The 24,992-nt window shown below is 38.7% G+C and overlaps 2 protein-coding genes across 2 annotated transcripts; one reads left to right on the top strand and one right to left on the bottom strand.

Annotated features, from left to right (window-relative positions):
• Positions 1–1,930: 1,930 nt before the first annotated feature.
• On the bottom strand, positions 1,931–15,688 carry LOC140137668 (E3 ubiquitin-protein ligase ZNF598-like). The gene is given in 7 exon segments (XM_072159408.1): positions 1,931–4,574; positions 4,576–6,345; positions 7,037–7,079; positions 7,796–8,016; positions 9,228–9,442; positions 10,368–10,613; positions 15,344–15,688. Coding segments are annotated over 7 exon segments (2,994 nt in total). The 5' UTR covers positions 15,515–15,688; the 3' UTR covers positions 1,931–4,246.
• A 4,892-nt stretch (positions 15,689–20,580) lies between these two features.
• On the top strand, positions 20,581–22,527 carry LOC140138404 (tripartite motif-containing protein 3-like). Its single transcript, XM_072160302.1, has one exon. It carries the CDS (start codon positions 20,717–20,719, stop codon positions 22,265–22,267), a length of 1,551 nt encoding a protein of 516 aa, XP_072016403.1. The 5' UTR covers positions 20,581–20,716; the 3' UTR covers positions 22,268–22,527.
• The last annotated feature ends 2,465 nt before the right edge of the window (positions 22,528–24,992 follow it).

Below are 24,992 nucleotides of genomic sequence, written 5' to 3'. Positions count from 1 at the left end.
TTGGTAGACGACAAAGGATTCAGTCTAGGAATATTATAAGAACCTGTGAAGACAATATTTTGAACTGCTGATCAGATTTTTAAAAGACAAAGTTGTTCCACAATCTGTAAAAATTAACTTTTTTTTTTTAAAATTCATCAACTGCTGTAAAATTTTCAGTCCATTTTACAAATTTTACAACTCTTTATAACTTTTAAATACCCAGGTACTTGTGAATTCAAATGTTTTGCATCCAAGCAACACTGAATTCTGAAAATGCAAATATAAATCTCAAAGACATGGTCATAGGAAATTCATAAAAGTGAGGATTTCACCACATACTATTGCCACCATTTCAATCCCTTTTGATATGAGGGCCAAAAATGGGTTATTCCTTCATGTAATTTTACACAAAATTAGGGTTAGGGTTAGTATAGGGTTACGATTATAGGGTTTGGGTTTGGATTAGGCTTAGGGCTAGGATTAGCTTACACAAAATAATTACATGAAGGATCGACCCAAAAATGAGCATTTGAAGGCCACATCGAATACTGTGCAACCCATTTCTAACACATCTGCCTTATAAAATCCAAACAAAACATCTTTCATCCTAGTCCGAGTTTGCTCTATGCTCGGACTGAAAACTCATTATTGGGACTGTCGTTATCGTACAGTGTGGACAAGGCTACAAAAACTGAGCTACTTTCGTCCCTAATATTTGGCAGGGGCAGTGAGAAAAATATGGGCTTCCCACAAAGATTCAAATCTCCATTTGGAGAAATAGAGGGTTTGATGTTGTTAGTCAGACCACTCTCCTGTACATGTAAGTAGCCGCACAATACTGTACTTATACCTATTTGTGTCACAGAACTAAACCTCAATTTCTAGTGAACTTGTGCCTTTGGGAAAAAAGATTAAAAAATTGACTGATTCAAGTTCAAGACAAATCGCATACCCTCATAACAAAATATACTCAAATAAAATCGGACCCCTGGGGTTACCAAATTATTTTTTGATAGGGTGTCCGCCTAAGTTTCAAAACCCTACCCCATTTTCTACTTTCTAGGATAAGTTTTTACCCAAAAAAATGGCAAACTTTTGCTCTTTTGTGTGATTTTTTTCAAAACATGGACCTAGAAGGATCTTCTGTGAAAAACCTAACCACCGATGTCTAAGAATTTGAGGTGAAAAATTAAAATCATAAAAAAGAGGCTGTTACATGCACTGTACACCCACTTACCCAACTTAGTCCTTATCTATGCTTTGATCATTAATAAGTTGGGCTACAAAACAGTATAAATTGCACCTATTTAGTACCAATCAGAGAGTATTAAAGTGTGTGTGTGTGTGGCAAACACGTTCACATTGTCATTCCAACAAAATTAAGGTGGGATATTATAATAGGTCATTCAAAGTAAAAACATATTTTTTTTAAATCAGACAAATGTCACAAGAAAAATCCTCCTAAGGTTTGGTTGGTTCTTTTTCATGATCACTCTTCCTCTTATAAAGCACTAAAATAATTATACTTTCCATCTTTCATCACATAAATAACGACAATTAAATTAAAATCATATCAAAGTCACATAGTAAAAATAAATATTTGAACTCTATACAAGTTACATGGCAGTTTCAAATCACAAATTTTCAACAGAATTATATCTTTACAAAGTATACATTATATCATGTATTTATAATACAATATCACAGCTCAGTGACAACTTACAAGATTAATTTCAATGAAAATGCTCATCACCATCAAAGGTGTGACAATTAAATGTATGGTGTAACTGCTGAATTCAACTCTAACCTTAGCCCTTACTCTAAATCAAACCCTAACTGACCCTATCCCTAATCCTAAAACCTAACACTAACCCATACTCTACCATTAGCATGTATCACAACACTATCTAACATGTTACCTGTGAATTCAACAATTAAACCAAATTGGTTTAAAAAAATAACATGCAATTTAAATGTGATCTCTTCTGTTCTTCTGACCAAAAGTCACTGACCTTGTAAAATTGTATAATTTATAGTATAATTTTGAATCAGCTTTTAACAGACTCCTACTTCGGTATTTACAGGTACATTCTCATATTCTACATTGGCAAAATAATGGGAAAGAATGGTGACAATTCTGATATTCAGGCCTGGAAAAATGGGGAATTCTGGAATCTCACTCCGAGGGAATTTGGTAATCTGGAGGGAAATTGTGCTCTCTTTTTTGATAAAGAGAAATATGTAAGAAATGGTGGGAAATCCTGATATGAAGGGAAATTTCTACATTCCTGGGAAATGAACATTTTTTCCAGGCCTGCTGATATTTTTTCTTCAGGAGTAATTCCTACAACGACTATTTCACCATGTGACACTTTTGACTATTTCATCCCTAAACTTCATCCCCATTGTCAAAGTATGCTGTGATAAAAGTAAAACAAATATCACACAGTTTATATCAGGAAATAGGGCAACAGTTTTTCCCAAGTACTGGCTACGAGCCTATCACCCTAGCCTCACCCTTAGGGATTGGGGCACATAGCCAGTACGGCAAGAAAAAGGTTTGCCCTAATTTCCCTCCAAGCTTATAGTATTTCTCACAAATATTTCCACAGGGCTTTGAAATTTGGAATTGGTGTACGAATTGTTTCCAGGAGTTAGGAAGAATTAACAAGTTTTACATTACTTGCAAAAATCCCACTCCTACTAAGTTTCAGGAGAGTTATATGACACTCTCCTTAGAACTCAAGCCCTTGTGCCATAATTGTGACCATATACAATGTAATGTAATACCATAAAAACTCGATAGTTTGTATATATATGTGCTTATTCGGCTTAATATCGAGCACTTTTGAAATCATGAAAGTACCAAAGTGCGGTGCTTTACCAACTGACCTGCAATGTAATAGGGTTGAGACACACATTTGCACATTTACTTGTTCGTATATATAACTATGTCTATCGATGATTTGCTCAAAACCCTTTACACTTTTGTGGATGGGGCTCTTCATGTTTGCATGTTTTAAAAGCTCTTGATAGTAAGCACATATGCTAACTATGGAGTTTTTACGGCAACACCTGCTTACAACAAAACAAATCAGCACCTACAATAATTAACGTTTTATCGCATTCAGTATTGCCACTGAATGATAAATTAATAACACTGTGATGCATACTACACTTTACAACTTACAGCGTCAAATACACCAAGGTTAATTATAAAGGTCATTGAAGACAAAGAAGATCTTAATTTAAGTAAGCCTTCTATAGACAAATCCAACGAGCCAAGTCATGGTCAGGATTTGGTCGGCCATATTTGGGTACCCGCATGCACCAAACAGGTGTTGTGAGTACCCAATTGGGTGGATTAAACCCGCTTAAAATTCGATGTTAGATTCTTTTGTGTTGTAAACTGTCATCATTCTTTTGTCTACGTGTAACACAGGTGATAGAATGCAGTTTATAATACCCTTCAAGGCCGCATCATCCCACATTTTAGGTGGGATAGTTGGGTACCCGTCGCGGCTAATGGCTGCCATTGAGTAGCAGGAATGCGTGAAATTGGAATTTGTTAGATAGTTAATTACATAAGTGAGCCTTTCCAAATTTTCAGTTTCTCAATCTTAAAAAATCTACTGCCCTGCTAAGGTGTCTCGTTTTGACCAAACCATCCCACTTTGGAGAGTTTGTACACAATGAGCAATAAACCATTGCTATTGAATCAACTCGGGCCCAAATCAAGACACAAATCAGACACTTTTACACACACCTAATCAACATCACTAGAGCTAAAATAAATACCCATTGAGTGACTTATTGGTTGCAAGCCTCCCAAAGTGAAGATTGGGCTCAATGGTCTTAATTCGAGGAGACAGTTTGGCGAAAAGGAGACACTTTTGATTTACAGTGTAAACGTCTCAATTCTAATTCATTTTGATTTTACTTTCTGGGCATATTTACATTGCAACAAACAAATCGAATGAAATAATTTACCACCCAATTACGGTACAATGTACATGTAGCTGAACCGTCCACTGCCACGAAATGGGGTTTCCCACATTTTCTGGCCAAATCAATAGAATAGATCTTGTCAATTATATCTCAGACTTACCAATAGATATACTATAAACAGACACCTTTAGCATTATTATGCAAAATCAAAAACTTGAAAAAGCCCAGTGGAAAATGGAAAATGGCAGCACAACTACAGGAAAATACAGGTTTAACACTTAAAAAGAATATGCTTCATGTACAGCTGTGAGTGATATCACTTGATCCTAGCCCAAGAGCCTGGTGCCGCCAATGGCTTTGACTTTGTCCCTACGCTAGCTGTTAAACTTGGAAAATCTTGGTGGGAATTCAGATGTGCTTCCATGTCGGCCGTCAGCATGATCTGTCCACACTGCGTACACGTACTATGATCTACTGTATTGCCCCATGCTTTACTACTACTAGCCTTACGATTAGTCTGTGCTTTACTCTCGCTAATTTTCAACACTTTATCTTCCTTCTTTTCTTTCCGTTGTGTCCTCAAATTGTTAGCAGCTTCAAGTAACTCTTGTTGTTTGACTACATCCGCAAGAGGCTCACCAATTCGAAAATATTTTGGGTAAATTATCACCGAGCAGATCGAGACAGTGCCCGTAATACTCGGCAGGCGTAATGTTGCTTCTCCTAAACTCTCCCGATACGGTCTTAAAGATCATCAACTTCGACTCGTCGTACTGCAGGTAGGCTTTGATTTTCTCAAGGAGAGCATAGTTTCTTTTGGGGTAATTGTCTGGTTGTATGTAAGCAAGGTGTGGGTCTGGCGGAACACTATTTATAGGTAAGCTTACAGCTGCAAATCCTGGAGGTGGGTTATTTAACTTTGGGCCTTGGCTAAAACCTGGAGGAGCTCTATGGATAACATCATTACTAGGGGCAAGGGACAGACCTGGCGGTGGTCTAGAGCTATCACTAACACCTCCTTGTCCTTTTTTAGAAACATTTTTAGATGGCGCTTCACTTGTTGAACTATTTTTTACAGGCTCTGCTATTTTATTCCATGATGCAGTGGGTACAGATTTTTTCTCGCTATCCGGATGTTTCTTCTCAGTGCTGCGATTTTCTTTTTTCTTGTCATTGCTGCGATTTTCTTTTTGCTTGTCAGTGCCACGATTCTCTTTTTGCTTGTCACTGCTGCGATTCTCTTTTTGCTTTTTACTTGACAAACTGCCGCTGCCACCGAGTAAACTTGCTATCGAGCTTAACGTTGGGAAATCACTAGAGTCTCCTAAAGCTGGCGTGCTACTTTTGTTACTCCATGTAGAATTTGTTATAGGTTGACTTTTAGTAGATGGGACCATGCTTGGCCATGAGCTTTCAGAAGTTGCCGTCATGTTTGTTCCCCAAGTAGGCTGGCTTGTAGTTGTAGGCTGGCTTGTAGCTGAACTCTTTGATATCACACTTGTTGCCCACATAGGCTGGCTTGTAGTTATAGGGTGGCTTGTAGTTTGATTCTTTGATGTCATGCTCATTGCCCAAGTAGGCTGGCTTGTAGTTGTAGGCGGGCTTGTAGTTGGACCCTTTGATGTCACGTTTTTTGTTGCCCTAGTAGACTGGCTTGTAGTTGTGGATGCACTTGCCGCCCACGAAAGTGACGGCTGTTTCGCATCCGTTGAGTTGCTTGAAGAGGCACTACTGCTTGTATTCCACGTCGGTTGTGGTGGTTTCTCACTTATTTTTGATTTTTTATCATCTTCTGCATTAATCGCACCACTGAACAGATTAAGTCCAGATTCTGGCTCTTCTATAGTAAAACCAGAATCTTTCTTCTTCTTTTTCTTCTTCTTACCCCCTTCCTTAGAGGATGATGATGATGATGAAACAACAGTGGATAGAGCTGCCACTTCACCCCATGTAGGTGTTACAGTTTCATCTGTGAGCGGCTTAAAAGTGGCAAGCGATGGAAAATCATGAAGCCCTTCTTTCTTGACAGGCTTCTTTGTGCTAGAGACAATAGATGCGCCTCCTGATGAACTCTTGGCTTTTACTGGTGCTGATACCTTCTTATCTTTTCTTTGGTTTTCCTTATTATCATCTTTGGATGCTTTGCTCATCTTGGCAGAAACTTTAACACCCGCATCTTCTTTTCTCGTCTCCATGGGAACTGGTGATGATTTTCCACTTCCACGCTCATCTTGCCAGCTGTTTCTCCTTCCCTCCACAGCGCTATTACTTGCCTTCTTGTCCATGCTTTTTGTCACCTTTGTAGCTTTCCGGTCACTTCGAGCCGATTCCTCCTGATCTCTTGCGCGCTCCTCTTTACGAGCTGTTTCAACAGATGCTTGTACTGCACGTGCTGTATCTCCATAATTGTCAAACCTGAAAAATATTTTTTTAAGATAACATATTAGATATCTTTCCATAACAAATTGGATGTTCAAGTGATTTCAATGGTGTATTTGCCTATCAATTACCATGTTCGATTTACAATTTCACATCCAAACAAAGGAAAAGATGAGCACCAGTATTGGAAAGACTGCACACACTGGTGGTGCTCATACTACATCATTTGAAGCGGACACATCCAATTTAATCATTCAATGATATATCATCATCTGTTTAAACTCAGTTTTAGAGAAAAACGGCAGTCCCTTGCTCAGATTGACACAAGTGACCTGTTAATGAGCAACGTCATACACGGAGCTTTGTTTGCACCAACGTTTTGATGCGTAATCGGCCAATCAGATTAATTACTGTGTCTGTTGTTACGATTGCCAGACGATTGAATCGGCCAATCAGAACCCCATTTACGTGTTTACGCTGTGCACGCTCTCAAAATGTAAACAACTGCCGTTTTTCTTTGGCAGAAACTGTAGGTGCATGTAAAAGCCCACTGAATCTGTAGATCATACATCAATGTTATCATTTATGAGTCTTCAAGGAAGCTCAAAAATTTGCATTCATGTATCATCCATGTATACTAGATTTTTCTTAAGAACATTTTTCTTGGCCTTGATTTGATAGAATTTATACACATTTTAACCTGTGGAGTGGACTACAATCTACCTACCTTTCAAATCTTCTACCACGTCCTCTTCCTGATCCTCCTAAACCTTGAGTAACGACAGAATAAAAATACGCCATTAAGAATTAGCAAGGCTACAAATGTATATTAAGCATCTCAACTTCCTAGACATCTTTTTTCAAAAGTTATAACTGAATTTATAAAAAAATAAAAAATAAAATTGAAGCAGCCTCAAAAAGGGAAGTGGGAGGGGACGAGAAACATATTTTATTTTTCACTCTGCCTAAGGGAAGTGACTTTTATTCCTTGCTGGTCTAAACAAACTGTTTTAATCATGCTACAATAAACAGTTTTTCTTATTTATTGGTCATCATAGAAAATTACATTTAGCTTGCTTGTCCAGCACAGGTGACATTCTTGCTACACCTTAACCTGCGCAGCTTAATTAACTCAAGATAATATATCTCATAGTGTGCCAAATCAATCTGTCTCACCTGTTTTGTCCTGCTCATAATAATCTTGCCATGCGTACCCTAGCCCCATAGATTAATACAGACTAAGCACCAACAGGTCAAGTCCAAGCACTATCCATTAATGAGGGTCAATTGTTCCATGAAATGTGACATACAAACTGCTCAAGTTTGTTCGGCTTATATAAGGGACTTTGGCTGTTGGTGAATAGTCTGTATTAGTCTATGCCTAGCCCCAAGTGCCTTCAAATCTATCTTTGATCGGAATACATGGGTGTGAGTGAATTCCTTGGTGCATACATTGGCTTTTTCAAGTCAATATATATATACCTACCTCTGTTATCTCTTGGTCTTGGCGGTAGATTCACTTCTATATCAATCTGTCTCGCCTGTTTTGCCTGAGCCCTGGTCAAATTCTTGCTATGTACCCTAGCCTTATGTGCCTTCAGGTCTATGTCCGATCGGAATGCATGGGTGAATTCCTCGGCAGCACACTCGGCTTCTTCGCATAGGTAATGCTCCTCACCAAAATGACACTTCAGATCTGCATAGTCACTGTAATACATGATAAGTGGGTGATAACATTGGCATTAATTCTGTTATATCCATTTTATATTAAATAAATAAATAAAAAATGTCGGTGATTTAACGTGCGCTACACCTAAGTACCAGCACACTTCAACAATTATTCCGCTGCCATTAGGATATATCAGAATCATTTCCGCTTCCACAAGTCCGCAACTGATGCGCAGGTACTCTCAGCGACTTAGATTGTGATTACAACCAGCAGCTCCCCATTTTTACACCTGGGTGGAGTGGAGCAATTGGGAATTACGCCGTCTTGCCCAAGGACGCAACACACTGGCCGTGGTGGGGCTCGAACCCGCAACCTTTCAATTATAAAGCTCGCACCCTAACCATTAGGCCACCGTGCTTCCCGTATTCAAGACAGTGCATTGTGATCATCAGTCGCAACACATAGTGGCTACAAATATTAATAGTTTGAACATTAATCTTCAATTTCAAATGGAGACAGGTCACCGAGAGTCAACAGTGGAGGTGTATCGAGACTCTGTTATTAATAGCATATCCTTCAAACACATTTTTCTTGGAAAAAGAGAATTTGCTGGTTGGTTGAGAGCAACCACAAATTGCGTTTTGGCCTTGATTTCCTGAAACATTACTTTATACTTCTCCACTTCCTTTGCAGGAAATAAAGACTGCCCAATTGTGCGAATTAAAGCCGCCTAACGCCTAGTGAAGATGCAAGGACAAGGAGGGTTTTATAGAATAATATATACAATAGAGATAATTCTGCAGGTAATCCTGTCGCATCTATTCATACAGTCCTTTTGTTCGCAAGTACTAGACATCCATTTGAAGTAGCGTTTGATATGGTGTATGACTTTACTTTCTTTGTACCGCACATAAAATGCAATAGACCACGTACATTGTAGAAGCTGTGTGTTTTGCCAAAGGGAATTCTATAATTTCTATTGTGTTGTAAACTTTCATCATTCTTATGCCTATGTGTTTTCGCCGCAGGTGTAAAACAGGTGATGAAATGCAGTTTAAAATTCCTGCCAAGGCCAAATCATTTCACATTTTGGGTGCATTGTAGCTGACGGGGACCCAGTTATGACTGCCAGTGAGGTGTAGGAATGCGTGAAATGGGATTCGTCTATAGCACAAAAACTCCTATCTATTTACAATATTTTTTATACTGGTACATAATTACCACACTCATTGTACTTCACTACACTTACTTGTAATACTGATTACTCGCACCGTCCGTCTCGCAAAAATGACAGAAATAATGTTGCCGCCTCAAATGCTTCAGTAACTCGTCATTATCAAAGTATCTATCATCGCAAAACTCGCATAAAGGATGCCCTCTATAGGAAGTGTCATCAGGGTCACCTTTCCTCTTGTGCATGGCTAGATTGCGTCTGTTGTAGCACTTCCGCTCATGGGTGAAGACCTAAAATATCACAAGGGAGGATTCTAGATTATACATTGGCTAAGAAGCAGGGAGAGCTGAAATATTTAAAGGGTCCAATTGATTTTTTCCGGACCTTAAGCCCTGCAAAATCCAAATTTAAGGGCTCAAAATAAGGAGGGCCCAAGGGCCCTCGGCCCCCTAAAATCAGTGAGGGCCCGCAAAAGATACATCCGGCGGGTGGCGGGCCCAAATGGCCCGCAAAAAATTTACCATTTTTCTCACTTTTTTGTAGGGTTCATAGGTTAAAACCAATGGCCCAAATGCGGGTCCACAAAGATTTGTGAGGGCCCTCAAACATTGAAGATTGAGGGGTAAATGAGGGCCCAAATTTATCGAGGCCTGATCTAAGGGGTCTGAAGTTCTGAAAATGGTCAAAAACTGATTTAGAGGCCACAAAAAAACTTGCCCACACAATATGTTGGATTAGATGGGTATAATTTATTGATCGGTTATTTTCATGATTTTGGAATGCTCTATTCGGAAGATTTCTTGGGTTTTCTGTGTCATAATTGGTTCCTTTTTTGTATCAACAATCAAAATTTTATTATGAGCAACTCGGCAAAGGATTTACGTAAAAAGCTTCCATGCAGTTTTGATCAGACCCGTTTGTCAATTTCAACTTTAAAGGGATCTAAACAGTCCAAAACAAAAAGGTAAGGGTCCCAGGACATGCAGACGAGCAAGAATGCGACCCCTGCTGAGACGTTTAATTCAAAAATAACAATTACTGTATACTGTTGGTGCAGACATCTTTCCACAGGAACACTTGTACTTAGTAGTTTTTCAAATTTCAGAGACAAATTTATGATTCATGCACAAATTCTAGCCCAGTAACTTCTTGTAAGATACTATCGGTATTGATAGAGTAATACTGAGGCAGGGGAACAAGTTTCAAACAACATACCTGCAAATGTTCCAGGCACAACTCACAATAGAACATCTCATGCTCTTTCCTCAAGTGATCTTGCAAGTCTTTGAAGGTATTCTCTGGTAACCTTTTAGCTGGGCAGACAGAACACCGGTGGTCTAACAGACGTCTGAATTCCTCCTGAACCTTGCTGGTTGCAAAGGCTATTCCATACTTGCGATCTATGGGGAACTTATGGCTGATGATGCCTTGATATGGGTGTAATTTCTGGGTGAGAATCACCTGTGAACAAAGTTGGAAACTTTTAGTAAAAATTAATGTCTACATAACAAATGTTGAGTTTGTGATATTTATATATAATTAAGAATTAATGAGTGTTTAAATGCAGGATGAAGCTAGTAATTAGAACTAGTTCTAGTTCCTTGAGGGGGGTGCACGCAAAGCGATCAACCGTCAACGAGACTGGTAGTCCAGTGATGTGGTAGTTGGCCCATGATCTGGAGGTGCCTGGTTCGACCCCCTGCAATATTTTTTATCTCTTCTTGATAGAGTTCCAACGCTATTCTCTCACTGATTAATGCCATTAACAAAACCTTACACGAGGGGAGGGGGCAGGGTTCGCAGGTTTTTGCCACAGGTGGAAAAAAACACAGTTTTAACCGCTTGGCAAAAACAATTTTTGCCAATTTTTGCCGGCAAAAAATGGCAAAAACTAAAAAAGTGATTTATAGTTCAGTTTTTTCATCTCAAAACAAATTATTAAGTTTTTGCCTTTAAATTTGGCTTTAAATGTTGACTGTACCCACCAAGTTTCACGCCCATACGACAGTTTTTACTAATTTGACCTCAGATGACCCCTGGATGACCTCAGTGACCTTGACCCACTAACCAATACAAACCGGTTCTGTCTCGGGTCAAGATGCACCCACCCACCAAGTTTGAGGAACGTGGCGACCCCTAGTCTCTGAGAAAATAGGCGAAAACCAAAACCTAACCAAAATGGAACACACACATGCATGTATACAGGGTGTAACAATAAAATTTATAGAAATTATACAATTGCATTTTGACTTCTCATGGAAAAACTAAAAGAGTTATGGCAAAAATGGTATATGCAATACAATCAGTAATGTCTTGGCTAAAAGAAGACGTTTAGTTGGTTTCTTTACTAGCTTGGGTTCAAAAGTTATGGCCGATTAATTAAATCGTCCAGAAAACGTGTTGGGCCACTTTTGCCATGTTTGCGCATATTAAGTTTGAACCGCGTGAGATATGCTTATCGTGCATTAAACATCAAAGAACTGACACAAAAGAATTATAAGTGGTGTGTCTTCATATAATTTACATGAACTTAATAATAATATGATATTTCTTTAAAATCTATAACTGAAGTCATGAAATTTCTTTCAAATTATCTTATAAATAAAGTAATTTCTCATATCCCTGAGATATCATTGGTAAAACTGAGAACAGTTTTTGCATCCATAAGTACAAAACAATAACATTTTGAAATTAAGTTCAGCTGGGCTTCTAACTGTTCTGGGGCGACCACATTGCCAGCATTTCTGTTAACAGATTCTACATACTTCTCATAGTTATATTGTATGCCTTGATGGAAGACGTGAGTTTGGAAAATGAGCTATTAACAATCTTATGGTTTCTGCTTGACTCCATGTAACAACCATAAAAAAAGCTCTTCCAACGTGAATTGGGGTTGAAGTTGGTGAACTGCAGCCACGATTTCTAATGAGGTTGTTATGTCAGTGCTTAGTTGTGTCTTTCAAAAACTCAAGGAGATATTCTATTAGGTAATCATTTCTACCACTTCGAATACCCCATTGTTTAAAACTACCTATCATAAGAACACCGTCCAACTGGTCCATGGTTCAACTCTATTCAGTCACTTTTGTAACACTTAGACAAAAGTGGCCCAAGCGGTTTTAAGACTACGTTACATAATTGGACATATCTTCACTTATATACCATCGATTTTATTGGAGCAAAGCTTATCTGGTGGCTAAAGAAATTATCTTGATAGCCATATAAATATCAAACCAAAAAATAAGCGGCATACTTGTGTCATTCTATTTTCAAAATTGTACAAATTTTATTGTTACACCCTGTACACATACACCCCCCTACAGAAGGATTACACATATACACTTACACTATCCCAATATCCCCCTCATGGCTAAAGCCAGGGGGATAAAAAACTAGGCTAAGCGACTATCGCAAGAGCTTCTTAAAGGCAGCCAGCCATGTAGGGAGTGTTTTACACACCCAAATTTGTAAATACACCCGAGTTTTTTGCCCACATGGCCTATTCTTTGAACACAAATCTTTAATTTCACACCCAGTTTTTAAAAAAATTTACACACCCAAACCTTCAAATCCTGCCTACAAAACCTACATACATGTAAGACAAAGAGTAGACCCTGGAGGATCGTTCAAAAAACACTACTTCTTGGCCGGGATTAATATGCACTTTCAGTTTCAGACCTTCATTTTTAGGGAGCTCTATCCCTGTTTCTTGAAAATATTATGTTTTAAATGCTGATGGACATTGTAAATTGAGAGCCTTGCTGAGCTCCATAATAAAGTCGGTAGAGTGATTAATAGTGTTCCACCAGTTTCTAGAAATGAAGGTCTGCAGTTCCCCATTTGCATTGCATACTTTCCCATGTTTGGTGAGCATATTTCTCCAATATTTTGAGAAGTTGAGTAGTTGACGACGACGTCAAATGTTCTCCGGGAATGATATTGTTTGGCAATATGTCTTTTGCCAATAGTACAGTTGTAATTTTGTGTTTATGATCGCAAAGATCGGATATTTTTATTCCCGCTTCGTTCGCAAGGGTGCAGAATTCAGCAAAACTTTGATAATATTTTGCCTTTTTGGACACTACCCCTGCATTCAATTCTTAATTTTGTTTCAACCGAGCCGGGGGGGGGGCACTCCCACTTAGGAGGTGACACGTATGTAGGGCTGTTAAGACCCCCTTTTTCAGCATTGCTGTCACTCAAAGACCCCATATTTTTTATAAGTAGGGCTTACATGTATTTTCATTTGATCTGTCACCCAAAGACCCTTATTTTTCAATTTGAACAGCAAATTTCATTTATCACTGATTTTGTTACTTATTTTGAAAAAACGAAGAAATTTGAAGCCATTTAGAGCTACAAATTCAATGTTTGAGGTTTCTGTGGCACTGTTTCGGCTCCAGGGGTAGCATTTATACGCAGAAAATGGTACATACTTACAATCCACATACAAACTACATGTAGGAAAGCATACTTTCAATGTACAGCTGGTTTTTTTCACAACAAATGACTTACTCACCAATGTCTTCTGTGGCCAAACTTGATTACTTAAAGTCCTACTGCATTATAGTCCACTTAAAATATCAATTTGGTTGAAATTTGTTGCCAAAAACTGTGTTTAAATGTGTTTATTCCACCACATAAATTCTTGTGATCAAAATTCCCACCATTAGAATGTGCTATCTCCAGCATGTAGCCCTTTACACATAGCATGTAACCTCATCTTGGACTCTGCTTATAGAAGCTGTTACAAGCATGTGTATACAGCATGGTTACAGATAGGAGCACATTCAGGCTTGGTTAAAGTCTATCTTGTTATGATATGTTTGGTAAATTGGCCAATTAGGTCAAGACATGTCATCAATTTAACCTTGGCATGAGAAAGAGTTGCCACTCATGCTTAAAACATTATGGTGGATTAAAGAATAGCTTAATCTATTATGTACAGCTGTGTGTGGTCAAAAGAGTATACTTCATGACTTCTAATATTATTTGCCCCAACACATGTGTCTGGCACTTAACACTTTGGGTGGAATATTTGGAAACAGGTATTTTTTTTTTTTTTAGTCCACAAAATGTAAACATGGAGACATGTACAATTACAGAATTTGACTTACTGGAAATGGGTTTTTGCTGAACAAAAGTAAGTAAACATTAGGGATCATATTTTTCAAAAATGGATTACAGAGTTTCAGTGTATTTTGAAAATGATGGGTTTGTGTGAATTTTTATAACGGGTGCAGTTATCATGTTTTGAAACACTCTTTGACAGCTCTCTCCTTTCCTGTTTGAATGCCTGGTTATACCATGTACCCATACACTACATGTAGGTATGGGTACATGAGACCAGGTATAGGTAGCATTAAGGCCCGAAAGTCGGGGGTTGTTTTCCTGTGTTTTTCACTCCCGAGCTTGCAGAAAATCCAAATACATGGGGTGAAAATTAAATCTCAGAGGGTGAAAAATACTTTGCCATGTAGTCAGGGGTAGGAGTAAGGTCCAAAAGTAGAGGGTCAGAGTTCACCCCCGAGCTTGCACATTCCCAATTATTGGAGGGTGAAAAATTAATATTTTTTAAATTTAGGGGGTCATTCACCCCCGATCGGGGGTTAACGCTACCCCTGTAATCGGCTCTAAAGGGTCCTTTTAAAAAAAGTTGTACTAAATTTCTACAAATTTCAAACGTTTGAGGACTTATTGTCGGAGCCGGGAGTTTCAATTATTGGAATCATGACTGTTATGTCATGACTGTAGAAGTATTAAATGTAAGAACATGTAAAGTTAATTTTTTATTACTTCCGTGGTCCGAGTACGCGCTGGTGAATTGCGAATGCGTAGAAGTGACAAGGTCACCTACTACACGCCGCGCCGACGACCAGTGCAGTCCAATGATGGGTCAACCGGCTTGTTGTCAAATGTTCCGATGATCAGCCGGTACGGTCAGCGTGGTTGTTTATTTCTTCTGTGTGCACGCTTGGCGCACAGAAGTAATAAAGAATTAACTTGAATATTTAAATATTGTCAATCATTCGTCAATGATCGTGAAAGATTTTATCATTAATTTTATGATATAAAATTACATGTACATGATGTGTTAAATTTATTTTAATCACATATCTCATGATCATGAATGATCTGAGTTTACATGAACACACGGTGCCATGTTGCTTGCAGCTTATAAGGCTTCTTACCTTGGACATGTCAGTGCGACACACAGCACAATATTTCTGAGCACATAATACTCTCATTTTTGTTGAACATTTGAAACAAATGTGATGGTCACACGGTCCAACTGCGTAAATTTTGATGGACTGACAACACAACACACACGTCGAAGAAATGCTGTCCGTTGTTTTAGACATTGTAACTTTGGGATAGCTATGAAATTATTTGTTGAAATAGTCCAATAAATGGTCCGTTTAGAACTACAGTTGCAACAACAATAGCGGGGTTTTCCGGTACTCAAACATGTAAATCAGTAAGCAGACGTGGATAAATTACGAAATTTCACAAGCATTTGACATTCCGGAAGTAGTTTCATGTGCTAAAAATAGAACATAAAAGACCATTCTTATCAGTAGATCTTACGCATTAGGGTACGCATTGGAGCTAATACGAGATAATAAAGTGACTATTAGTACTTAGGCTAGATAAAATAATTGCATAAATAATGCCAGGGGATGCCTCGCGTCAGTAGGGTGTGAACAGACCTGGGTGTGAAGAAAGGAGAAAGGTGAAAGAAGAAGAAAAGGGAATTCGAAGAAAAGGGTCGGTCAAAACACGGCATTCCAGTGAACAGACCCCGTGGAACAGACAAACGTGAATTGAAACCTTTTTTGTCCCGTATACAGCACCCTAAGCAATATTTAAAGTTCTATAATTAATGAACCTTAACGATTTAAATAGGCCTAGGCCTATAGGAACTTTCTCATGATTTCACTGAGTGATAGTAACTTGAAGTTATAAGAAAAGTGAAAAGGAGTGTTAGGCTACTGAACCCTTTTTGGTTCTAAAAAATCGCTGATTTTCTTGGCTAAAGAACCTTTTTTTTTGTTCTACTTAGAACCCTTGAAGTTGCTTCAGCTTAAAGTTCTACAAAGAAACATTTTCTTGGCTAAGGGAGTGTTCAGAAATACTTTGGTGGGGGGGTCTGGTAAAAAGGGAGGGGGGCCAAAAAAGTTTTGGACCTTAAAAGAGGGGGACCAAAAAGTTTTAGGTGGTAGGAAAGGGGGGCCACAAAAGTTTTCCGCTTTAACCCAAAATTTTTGCACGCTTCGCGCGCATTGAGACCTTCTATATCGTATAACATGGGCAAGTTTGGGTTTTCAGTGCTTTTATTCGAAAAAATGGTGGCACTTAGTGTACACATGTCTATTAATTAATATAACATAAAGATGATTAGCAACATGCAACATCTGGGTTGGTCTACTGGCACTTTTATCACAATGATAGAATATTATATCTCTACAAAGTAGGCTACAAACATGATTATGTATCAATCTGATCAAAATACAACTTATATTGCAAATAAATTGGATTTCTTTGCACGTAAACTATACACTTCACTTCAGTTTACTATTTCTCATTACAAACTTATTTTGTACACGAAATAGGCCCATGGTTAGATTTACCATAGTGGGCACAGGCCCAAAGTGCCATGACCAAATTAATCTCATATTTGACCATTTTAGCTTTTTGCATAAATTAGTTCAATTTTAACAATATTTGACCATTCAAGCTTCAATATGGCCAAATTTTTTACGCGGTTCACGCGCATTTGTACTAGGCCTATCATAATAGCAGAGCTAAATAGCCACGGATCCAAATTGTGCCTATGAACCTCCAAATAAATCCTCTATTTCACTTATCCCTGTAAAATCAGATAAACATCCTGATGATTTGGGACAAATCTAAATTAAGTATCAAATGAAAATTTCCTTGTGCTTGTATTTCATGCGCAAGTAAAGGCTGTCCCACCGGGAATGTTTCAAACATTTTCCTCCCTCACATGTGACCCAGATGCCACACCACTGGAAACAACACTATTAAGTATAACCTAATGTTTGTTATATGATAATGGGGGAGGGGGTCAAAAAAGTTTTGTCTGTCAAAAGAGGGGGGTCAAAAAAGTTTAGCGGTCCATCGAGCCTGGGGTCAAAAAAGTTTTCGAGCGAAAAATTTGAAGACCAGCCCCCCCTACCAAAGTATTAATGAACACTCCCTAAAGAACCTTTTTTTATGTTCTACAAAGGAACCCAATGGTTTTCCATAGGGTTATTTGTATAGACCACTTTACATTATTGTTTATCAACAAAGGCGAGGGATTGGTCTGTCGATATGCCCGAACGAACCGCTTCACTGTTCAATGGCTTTCTTGTACTATATGAAATGTGGTGGGAGATTTAAAATACACATGCCCTGAGCAGACTACGATGCGCACGCACACTGCAGGGCAAAGAACAATGGAAAATACCATAATGCGTGCGCATACTACCGGGCAATGACGTCACATGTCAAGTGGTAAGGTTATTTAGGCAAGAAAATGTGTTTTTTTATAGAACCGTAAGCTTGAAAAACTTTTTTAAGGCCAAGAAAATGATTTTGTAGAACAAAAAAAAAAACGGTTCACATTGCTTTTCACTTTTTTTTAACTTTACGATAGACCTATTTAAATCTTTATGGTACTTTATAGAACCTTAGCATAGATTAGGGTGCTGTATACGGGATAAAATGGTTCTGAGTTTCACCTTTTTTTCTACGAGTGTTAGGCCTATATAATTATACAGGGGCGTAGCTAGGATTCATTAATTATTTGGGGGCTGGTTGAAGTGGACCTTTTTTGGACTTTTCCGCAAAATGTTGGACTTTTTTGGACCTGATTTGTTCGCTCGCTATATGCTCGCAAATGGACAAATGTTGACCTTTTTTGACCGAAAAAGCATAACTTGAAAACCTGGGGTGTTTATTTGTTTATTTGCACTCGGAACGTTCGCAAAGTGGACCTTTTGGAGCTTTGGGGATTTTTGAGGGGACGGATGAACCCTCCTGCCTACTCCCCATACCACTTCCCTGCATATTTTTACCCGTCACCAACAAAGTCACTTCCGAGTGGTATGTTGACAATTATTGCTGACGTTCAGGATTGTTATGGTAATAACGTCAGTGTCATTCATATGACAATGGTTTCGAGAGGGTCAATGACAATGAAATTCATCGATGACCACAATCATAACAATTGACATGCGCAGTTGGTGCGGAGTTAATGCAAAGCTTGGATTTACCCGCCGTATTCAATCTGTATGCCACTGGTGCTGTTGTTGTTTTCGCTACTGATGATGATGCCGTGACGCGTTGATGGTATGTATTGATAATTATTAATTACAATTTACATTTGCTTTTGAGAGATCTGAAAGTAATCTTATAATTTGAAAGGCAGAGAATATCATTCGTGTTTTACAATTTTATATCATTTTCATTCTGGCTTTCTTCAACTTTCTGGCTTGCCAATTTCTTCCCTTATCATGTTATTATAATAGGCCTATCAGTATTATCGTGATTTTAATAATCAACACATTGATTTGATTTCAGCAATCAAATGGCCCGCGCAAAATCAGTTGGTGTCACCAATACACTCAGTACGCCAGTGACCATCCTCTATTGTTATGCATATACAGGGTGTCCCTGAAAGAACTGTATCGTCGGAAACTTTTGTTTGAGTATATTTTAACGCCATAAGTAAACGTAACTAAATAATACATACTTTTTGAATTATGACAATTGACCACACCAATCGTGAAATATAAGAATTTTACGAAACTCCCTCATTTTCACATCTTTCCACGGATACAAATATCAATCAATGATCTGAGCCTATTCGGAGTGCTAATCACTGCGCAACATCAGCACATATAAGATGATACGTGCTCTATTCCACTGAGAATTTCCCACACACCCAAAAGTGGCATTGTAATTTCCCATACCATTCCCTCTCAATATTGCTTGAAATGTCGAAAGAATATAGGCCTACCATGTCCCGTCCAGATACAGATATCTACGGTCAATAAAGGTTGGCCTACATAAGGGTCAAACACTAAAAATAGTCTCGAAATGTCATAAAAAAGAAGTTTTCACCATTGAAATCGCCATGCCCCTTCACCCCGAAGGAGACTTAATATCCCGGGGAGGGGGCACTCCAACTTTGGAGGTGACGCGTATGTAGGGCTGTTAAGACCTCCTTTTTCAGTGTCGCTGTCACCCAAAGACCCCATATTTTTTTGCGAACACATGTTCTGTAAGACCCCCTATTTTTTCATTTGATCTGTCAAAGACCCTTACAAGTTCAATTTTAACAGCAACTTTCATTTATCACTTATTTTGAAAAAACAAAGAAATTTGAAGCCATTTAGAACTAGAAATTCGATTTTCGAGGTTTCTGTGGCGCTGTTTCGCCTCTTACCCAAAGATTCCATTTAAAAAAAAGGTCATGTTCTCAATCAATGACCCTAAATATTTTTTACATTTTGCTCTCACCGAATGCCCAAAATCATGCTCTCACCCATTGACCCCATATTTTTTACATTTTGCTCTCACCGAATGCCCCTTAGTGCGAAAGTGCCAGCCCTACACCTATATCCATTTCAAATTGAAGTGCCCCGGGCTTAATATCTATGGTTTTGACCACATTTCGTTACCTATATGTTACGCGGGAAAGTACGACAATATCAATTTGACTCAACGGGCAGTGGTATGTTACCATGGTAACGAAACATTGTAGGTGGTGCAAACTATTTCTTTTTTGAATTATTATAGCAAAACAAACATTTTGAGACCATTTTCATCAAACTTGGGTTACCTTTCTGTGTTTGACCCCTACATGTAGAGCCCAAATTTGGAATTTGATCATTTTGCCAATAAGGGACCGTTCACAAACACTTGTAAGGGGGGGCTGATGCAAAAAGGGGGGCCCTGAAAATTTTTGACCCTCCTAAGGGGGGGGGCCTGAAAAAAATGATCACAATTTTTTCTGGGAAAATTGAGTTTATATGCTTTTCCATGGGGTTGACCGATAATTTTCATGTCAAAAAGGGGGGCCCTAAAATTTGAGGTCTGTAAAGGTGGGGGGCCGAAAAATTACTGATTGGTCGTACGGTGTATCAAACTATATATTTTTCTGAATCCTTGTGATCTGGGAAATATTTTGGAATAGGTTTTAAACCAAATTGGAACAAATTTGAGTTTTGACCCCTGTGTAAACCTGAGACTATAAACTTTGACCCTGAATTTCTCGGAATGCTCAAGACTGAGTGCCCACTGGGCACCATTATCATCTTATTCAATATACCTCCGATGTTAATAATATCAAATAATATTAAATAATATTTTATTAATAATAAACCAATTTTTCATTTACATTTTACAGAATAGAGGAGCAGATCGATCAAACAGTCAGCTAGAGATGGTGTAGGCTATGCCCGGGTTATTTATGTATGGTACATTATTGCGATAACTTTTATAGCTGAACAACATCCCGCGACAATTCAACTTGCAGAAACACTGCAGTGACAATGGTGTCGATGTCATCGTTTTTTCAAAAACAGGAGGAATTCAAAGACGAATTTTTAACGTGCCCAATCTGTGCCGAGTTATACGATGGCACAATACACAAGGCTAAGTGCCTACCTTGCCTGCATTCCTTCTGTGCCTCTTGCATACAACGGTACATCAAGGAAAGAAAGTCATTTGCTTGTCCAAAATGTCGGCAGACTGTACAGCTTGAGGCCGAAGGTGATTTGACTAGTCTTCCTAATAACTTCATCGTCGAGAATTTAAAAGAATATCACGATATATTTAAGCTAAGTGTACCTTGTGGCAACTGTGACGATGGAGAGAACGCCGTTTGTTTTTGTCATGATTGCGCTTGTTTTGTGTGCCAAGGATGCGTTGATATGCACCAAAAAATGCATAGTTTGCGAGTTCATAACTTGTCTACAATGACTGAACTGCGGAAGAAGAAGAACAGCCCTATGTCACAATGTCAACAGCGATGTGAAAAACATCCCAAGCAAGAAATGACTCTATACTGCCAAAAGGAAGCCTGCAAATCCCCAGTGTGTCCTACTTGTGCCCACGTTGAACATCGCGGTCATGATCTGGTGTACATTGAAGTTGCTGTGGAAAAGACATCTGAAGAACTTCAAGGAGCAGCCGGGAAAGTAAGAGCACAGCTTGAAGAATTGGCTCTGATCAAAACAACGATCAAGCAAGCACAGAATCGTCTCATGTTGAGTTTCAGAGAGAAAAAGACTGAAATGCATGGTACTGTGGAAGAGCTACATCGCATGATCGATCTCCGTTCCAAAGAAGCTTACGCCAAGATGGATGATTTGTTCAAAAATGAAGAAAAACGACTTGAAAAGCAGGAGAAATCTGTAGATTTGTTATCCTTTCAGATGTCAAGCGCTTGCGAATTTACAGATAGTTCATTGTCCATCAACCATCACGTGCAGCTGCTAGATTCCAGCAGACAAATCATGCAGCGTTTGCAGGAACTGCAGAATACACCACTTCTAAAGGACGAAATAGTGAGCAAAGAGTTTGGCGTCAGTAAAAAGCACGTCGCAGCCATGGGTCAGTTCCATGCTTCCCTTAAACATCTTTGTGACTTGACACTATGCGTTCCAACGTCATCTACTTCGGAATCATTCTCATCTCCAGATGATGAGTTTCCAATTCCACCTCCACCAAAAAAGTCCAAAAAGCCATCTGGCAAGAAGAGGGTTACGGAGACAGATGTTGATTCTGACCAGTGCACAATAAAACTAGATCCAAATCCGTGGAGAGGAAAGGCCTGCAAAGCAGAAGTCACCACTGTCGACTCTGATAATGTGCTAATTCTTGAAGGTGGTGCAAATATCCAAGCTTCCTTGAAATGGGCACAATCTCAGATAGAAGGATTCCCATGTCCTGTTGTAGATCATGATAATGGTACTTACACTATCGCATACACACCGTTGCTCTATGGAGACAATGAATTGGCAGTGTACATTAATGATAAGTCAATGAAAGGTAGTCCATTTATGGTGAGAGCATGGAGCAGTATAGAGGCCTTTTTATGATTTGAAACATCTGCGATCTGTCCAACCAACGCGAAATGAAAATTTCATGGGGCTGGAGGACTTTTAAAGGGGGTACTACACCCCTGGCCAATTTTGTGCCTATTTTCGCATTTTTCTCAAAAATTATAGCGCATTGGTGACAAGTAAGATATGTATATTATAGGGGCAAGGACTACAATTACTGCACTGGAAATTTTATTTCAGCACAGACAACAGTTGTGGAGTTACAGTCACAAATGAGGGAAAACCAATATTTGATCAATAAACTTGCCTTGAGTTGCTGAATTTACAGAGCAGTAGTTGCAGTCCTTGCCCCTATAATATACATATCTTACTTATTACCAATGCGCTATAATTTTTGAGAAAAATGAAAAAATAAGCACAAAATTGGCCAGGTGTAGTACCCCCTTAAGCCAACGTGTAGTTTTGTCGGATTCTTGATCAATGACCTGAGCCTCTTCCCACCCAATGACGTTTAATGCACAATTGGCGAATCTTTCGGGAAAAAAATGCGCAATTTTCCCCCAACTTGCCTTTGTTCTCCTTTTTGATAAGGTCTTTTAGAGATACTGAACAACAAATACATTGATTTTCCAATTTTGTCTTTACATTGACTCATCTAATCATGGTAGGTATAATACCTACCATGATCTAATAATTTGCAGGCCTAATTATATTTGATACATGAATGTGTATTTGAAGAGCTTGGTTCCAAAAGCACTGAAAGCCATGCTGGAGCCAGGGTGACTCTATAAGCAGAGTCAAGATACTCTGCAATTCTGTGTCTAAAATGACTCTACATTGGGAGTCAAAAGACACCTGTGTAGAGTCATTAACGGTGACTCTTCAGCGGAATCAACAAATTATGACTCTTCAAGGGAGTCAGGTGACTCCCTATAATGGAGTCAATTTAGACATAGAGTCGCGTAGTTGGTGGACGCTGCTTCTAGAATAACCTTGACTCCATTTATAGGTTTTAAAACGTTTTATATGCGGAAAAACGGTCGAAAAAAAAACAGTATCTCAGAAATGTTGTCAAAATGTTATTGTAAAATATTTTTTGCAAATTTTTGTCAACACTTAAGGGCTGGGGTATGAGCGACCTTGAAGTTCCGGTATCTGGAGAGGGGAAGCAATGAGTTACCTCAAATCACAGCGGCAGGTAGTGACTGGGCCGCCGAGTGCTAATATATATTTATTTTGGAAGGTTCGTGTTTGTTTTAAATTTTGGGGCGTTTTTCCAAAATTTGATATTTTTGGTCATATTTCAAAAAAGCGACATGCCAAAGACAACTCTTTGGGCACATAGTTTGTTATTGTTATTGCAGTTCTTTTCCACATACCTACGTTAACATTCGATTGGGTGATTTACTAATATTATATATTTTATGACTGCAATTTGGCGTTTTCAATGCGTTTTACACGTATCATGAAATTAACGCAAATATCTAGTCACGCTGCTTTTAGAATTTTTACCTGATCGTCGGCTTTTGCAGGCAACAGAATGCAGATTGGCTCACGATAGATGTCGTATTCCTCTATGTGGTTCACTCATTGATAAAATGAGTTTGCATTCCTTGTAACAACACACACATTGCCGTCTGGAAACCGGGTCTGGTACTGATTTTGGGACAGCCAATAGACTTCAGCGCCGTATCAAATCTCATAAAAACCACACGACTGACGACTATGTGTTTATGTTTCCCGCACGAAAGCTTGTGTCTACATCTATTACTATACTTCTTTGGAAACGTTGACCTTTGACCATTCTTTTGTATAACGCCCTGATATGACCTTGATATGTTCGCTTGATTGGGTACGTTATAGCATCCATTTCATTGAGGTGTTAGGACTTGGTCAGTATAATACTTGCAGGGATACAATAGTTTAACATGGTGTGTGAGCATGGTGAAAGACTCATTATTGATTAGGCGCGGACATATTAAAGGCACAGGTCCTTTGCGTGTATAGCAGAAAATTATAATAGAATGTGTGAATAGAATGTTTGGATTTTGCAACTAAAATACTAACTGCATTCTGCATTATGTATTTATTTATTTATTTAGGCCTATGCCTATTTATTTATTTACTGACTTATTTATTTATTTTATTTATTTGGTATATTAGTTAGTAGGCCTAGATAGTAATATTCCATGATAGGCCTACGTCGGTTTATTATTGATTGTTGATAACTTGACAACTTAATTGATCGATTGATAGTCATTTCACATTATATTCCTAGTTTATAGGCCAATTTGAATAACATCGTACATTAGATAAATAGACCTATCAGTATTGATTTATTCTATTCAGCAATATCAAGGATTACTATCAAACTTCTCATAGCTGATTGTCAGTTGGCTCAGTGGTAACGCAGTAGGTTTTACAACACCGAGGTCCCGGGTTCGATTCCCACCTCTGCCTATTTTTTGCAAGGCTGAGAAAAATGAAATTTCTGGACTGCAAACTTATTTGGCGCGCGATCTGAGCTGGTCCTTTTCTGGTGGCTGTGTCTGTTACAGGCACACTCCCTCTGCATCCAAACCAGGTTCACGCTCATTAGACCTCCCTTAAATAACATAATAAAATGTTTTACAGCAATTCCTTTAAAAAGGAATGGGCGCCCAATGGGAGCTTGGATGCACGTGCTGAAATCCGGGGTGCACTTCCACTTCGAAGGTGATGCGTACGTATAGCTGTTAAGACCCCTTTTTTCACCATCGCT

This window comes from Amphiura filiformis, chromosome 17 (genome assembly GCF_039555335.1).
Source record: "Amphiura filiformis chromosome 17, Afil_fr2py, whole genome shotgun sequence".
Lineage (NCBI taxonomy): Eukaryota > Metazoa > Echinodermata > Ophiuroidea > Amphilepidida > Amphiuridae > Amphiura > Amphiura filiformis.
The sequence above is the reverse complement of the archived record's forward strand: the minus strand, read 5'-3'. Positions and strand labels throughout refer to the sequence as shown.

Coding starts and splice junctions, on each gene's coding strand:
- LOC140138404 (XM_072160302.1), top strand. CDS start 20,717: ATGGTGTCGATGTCATCGTTTTTTCAAAAACAGGAGGAATTCAAAGAC.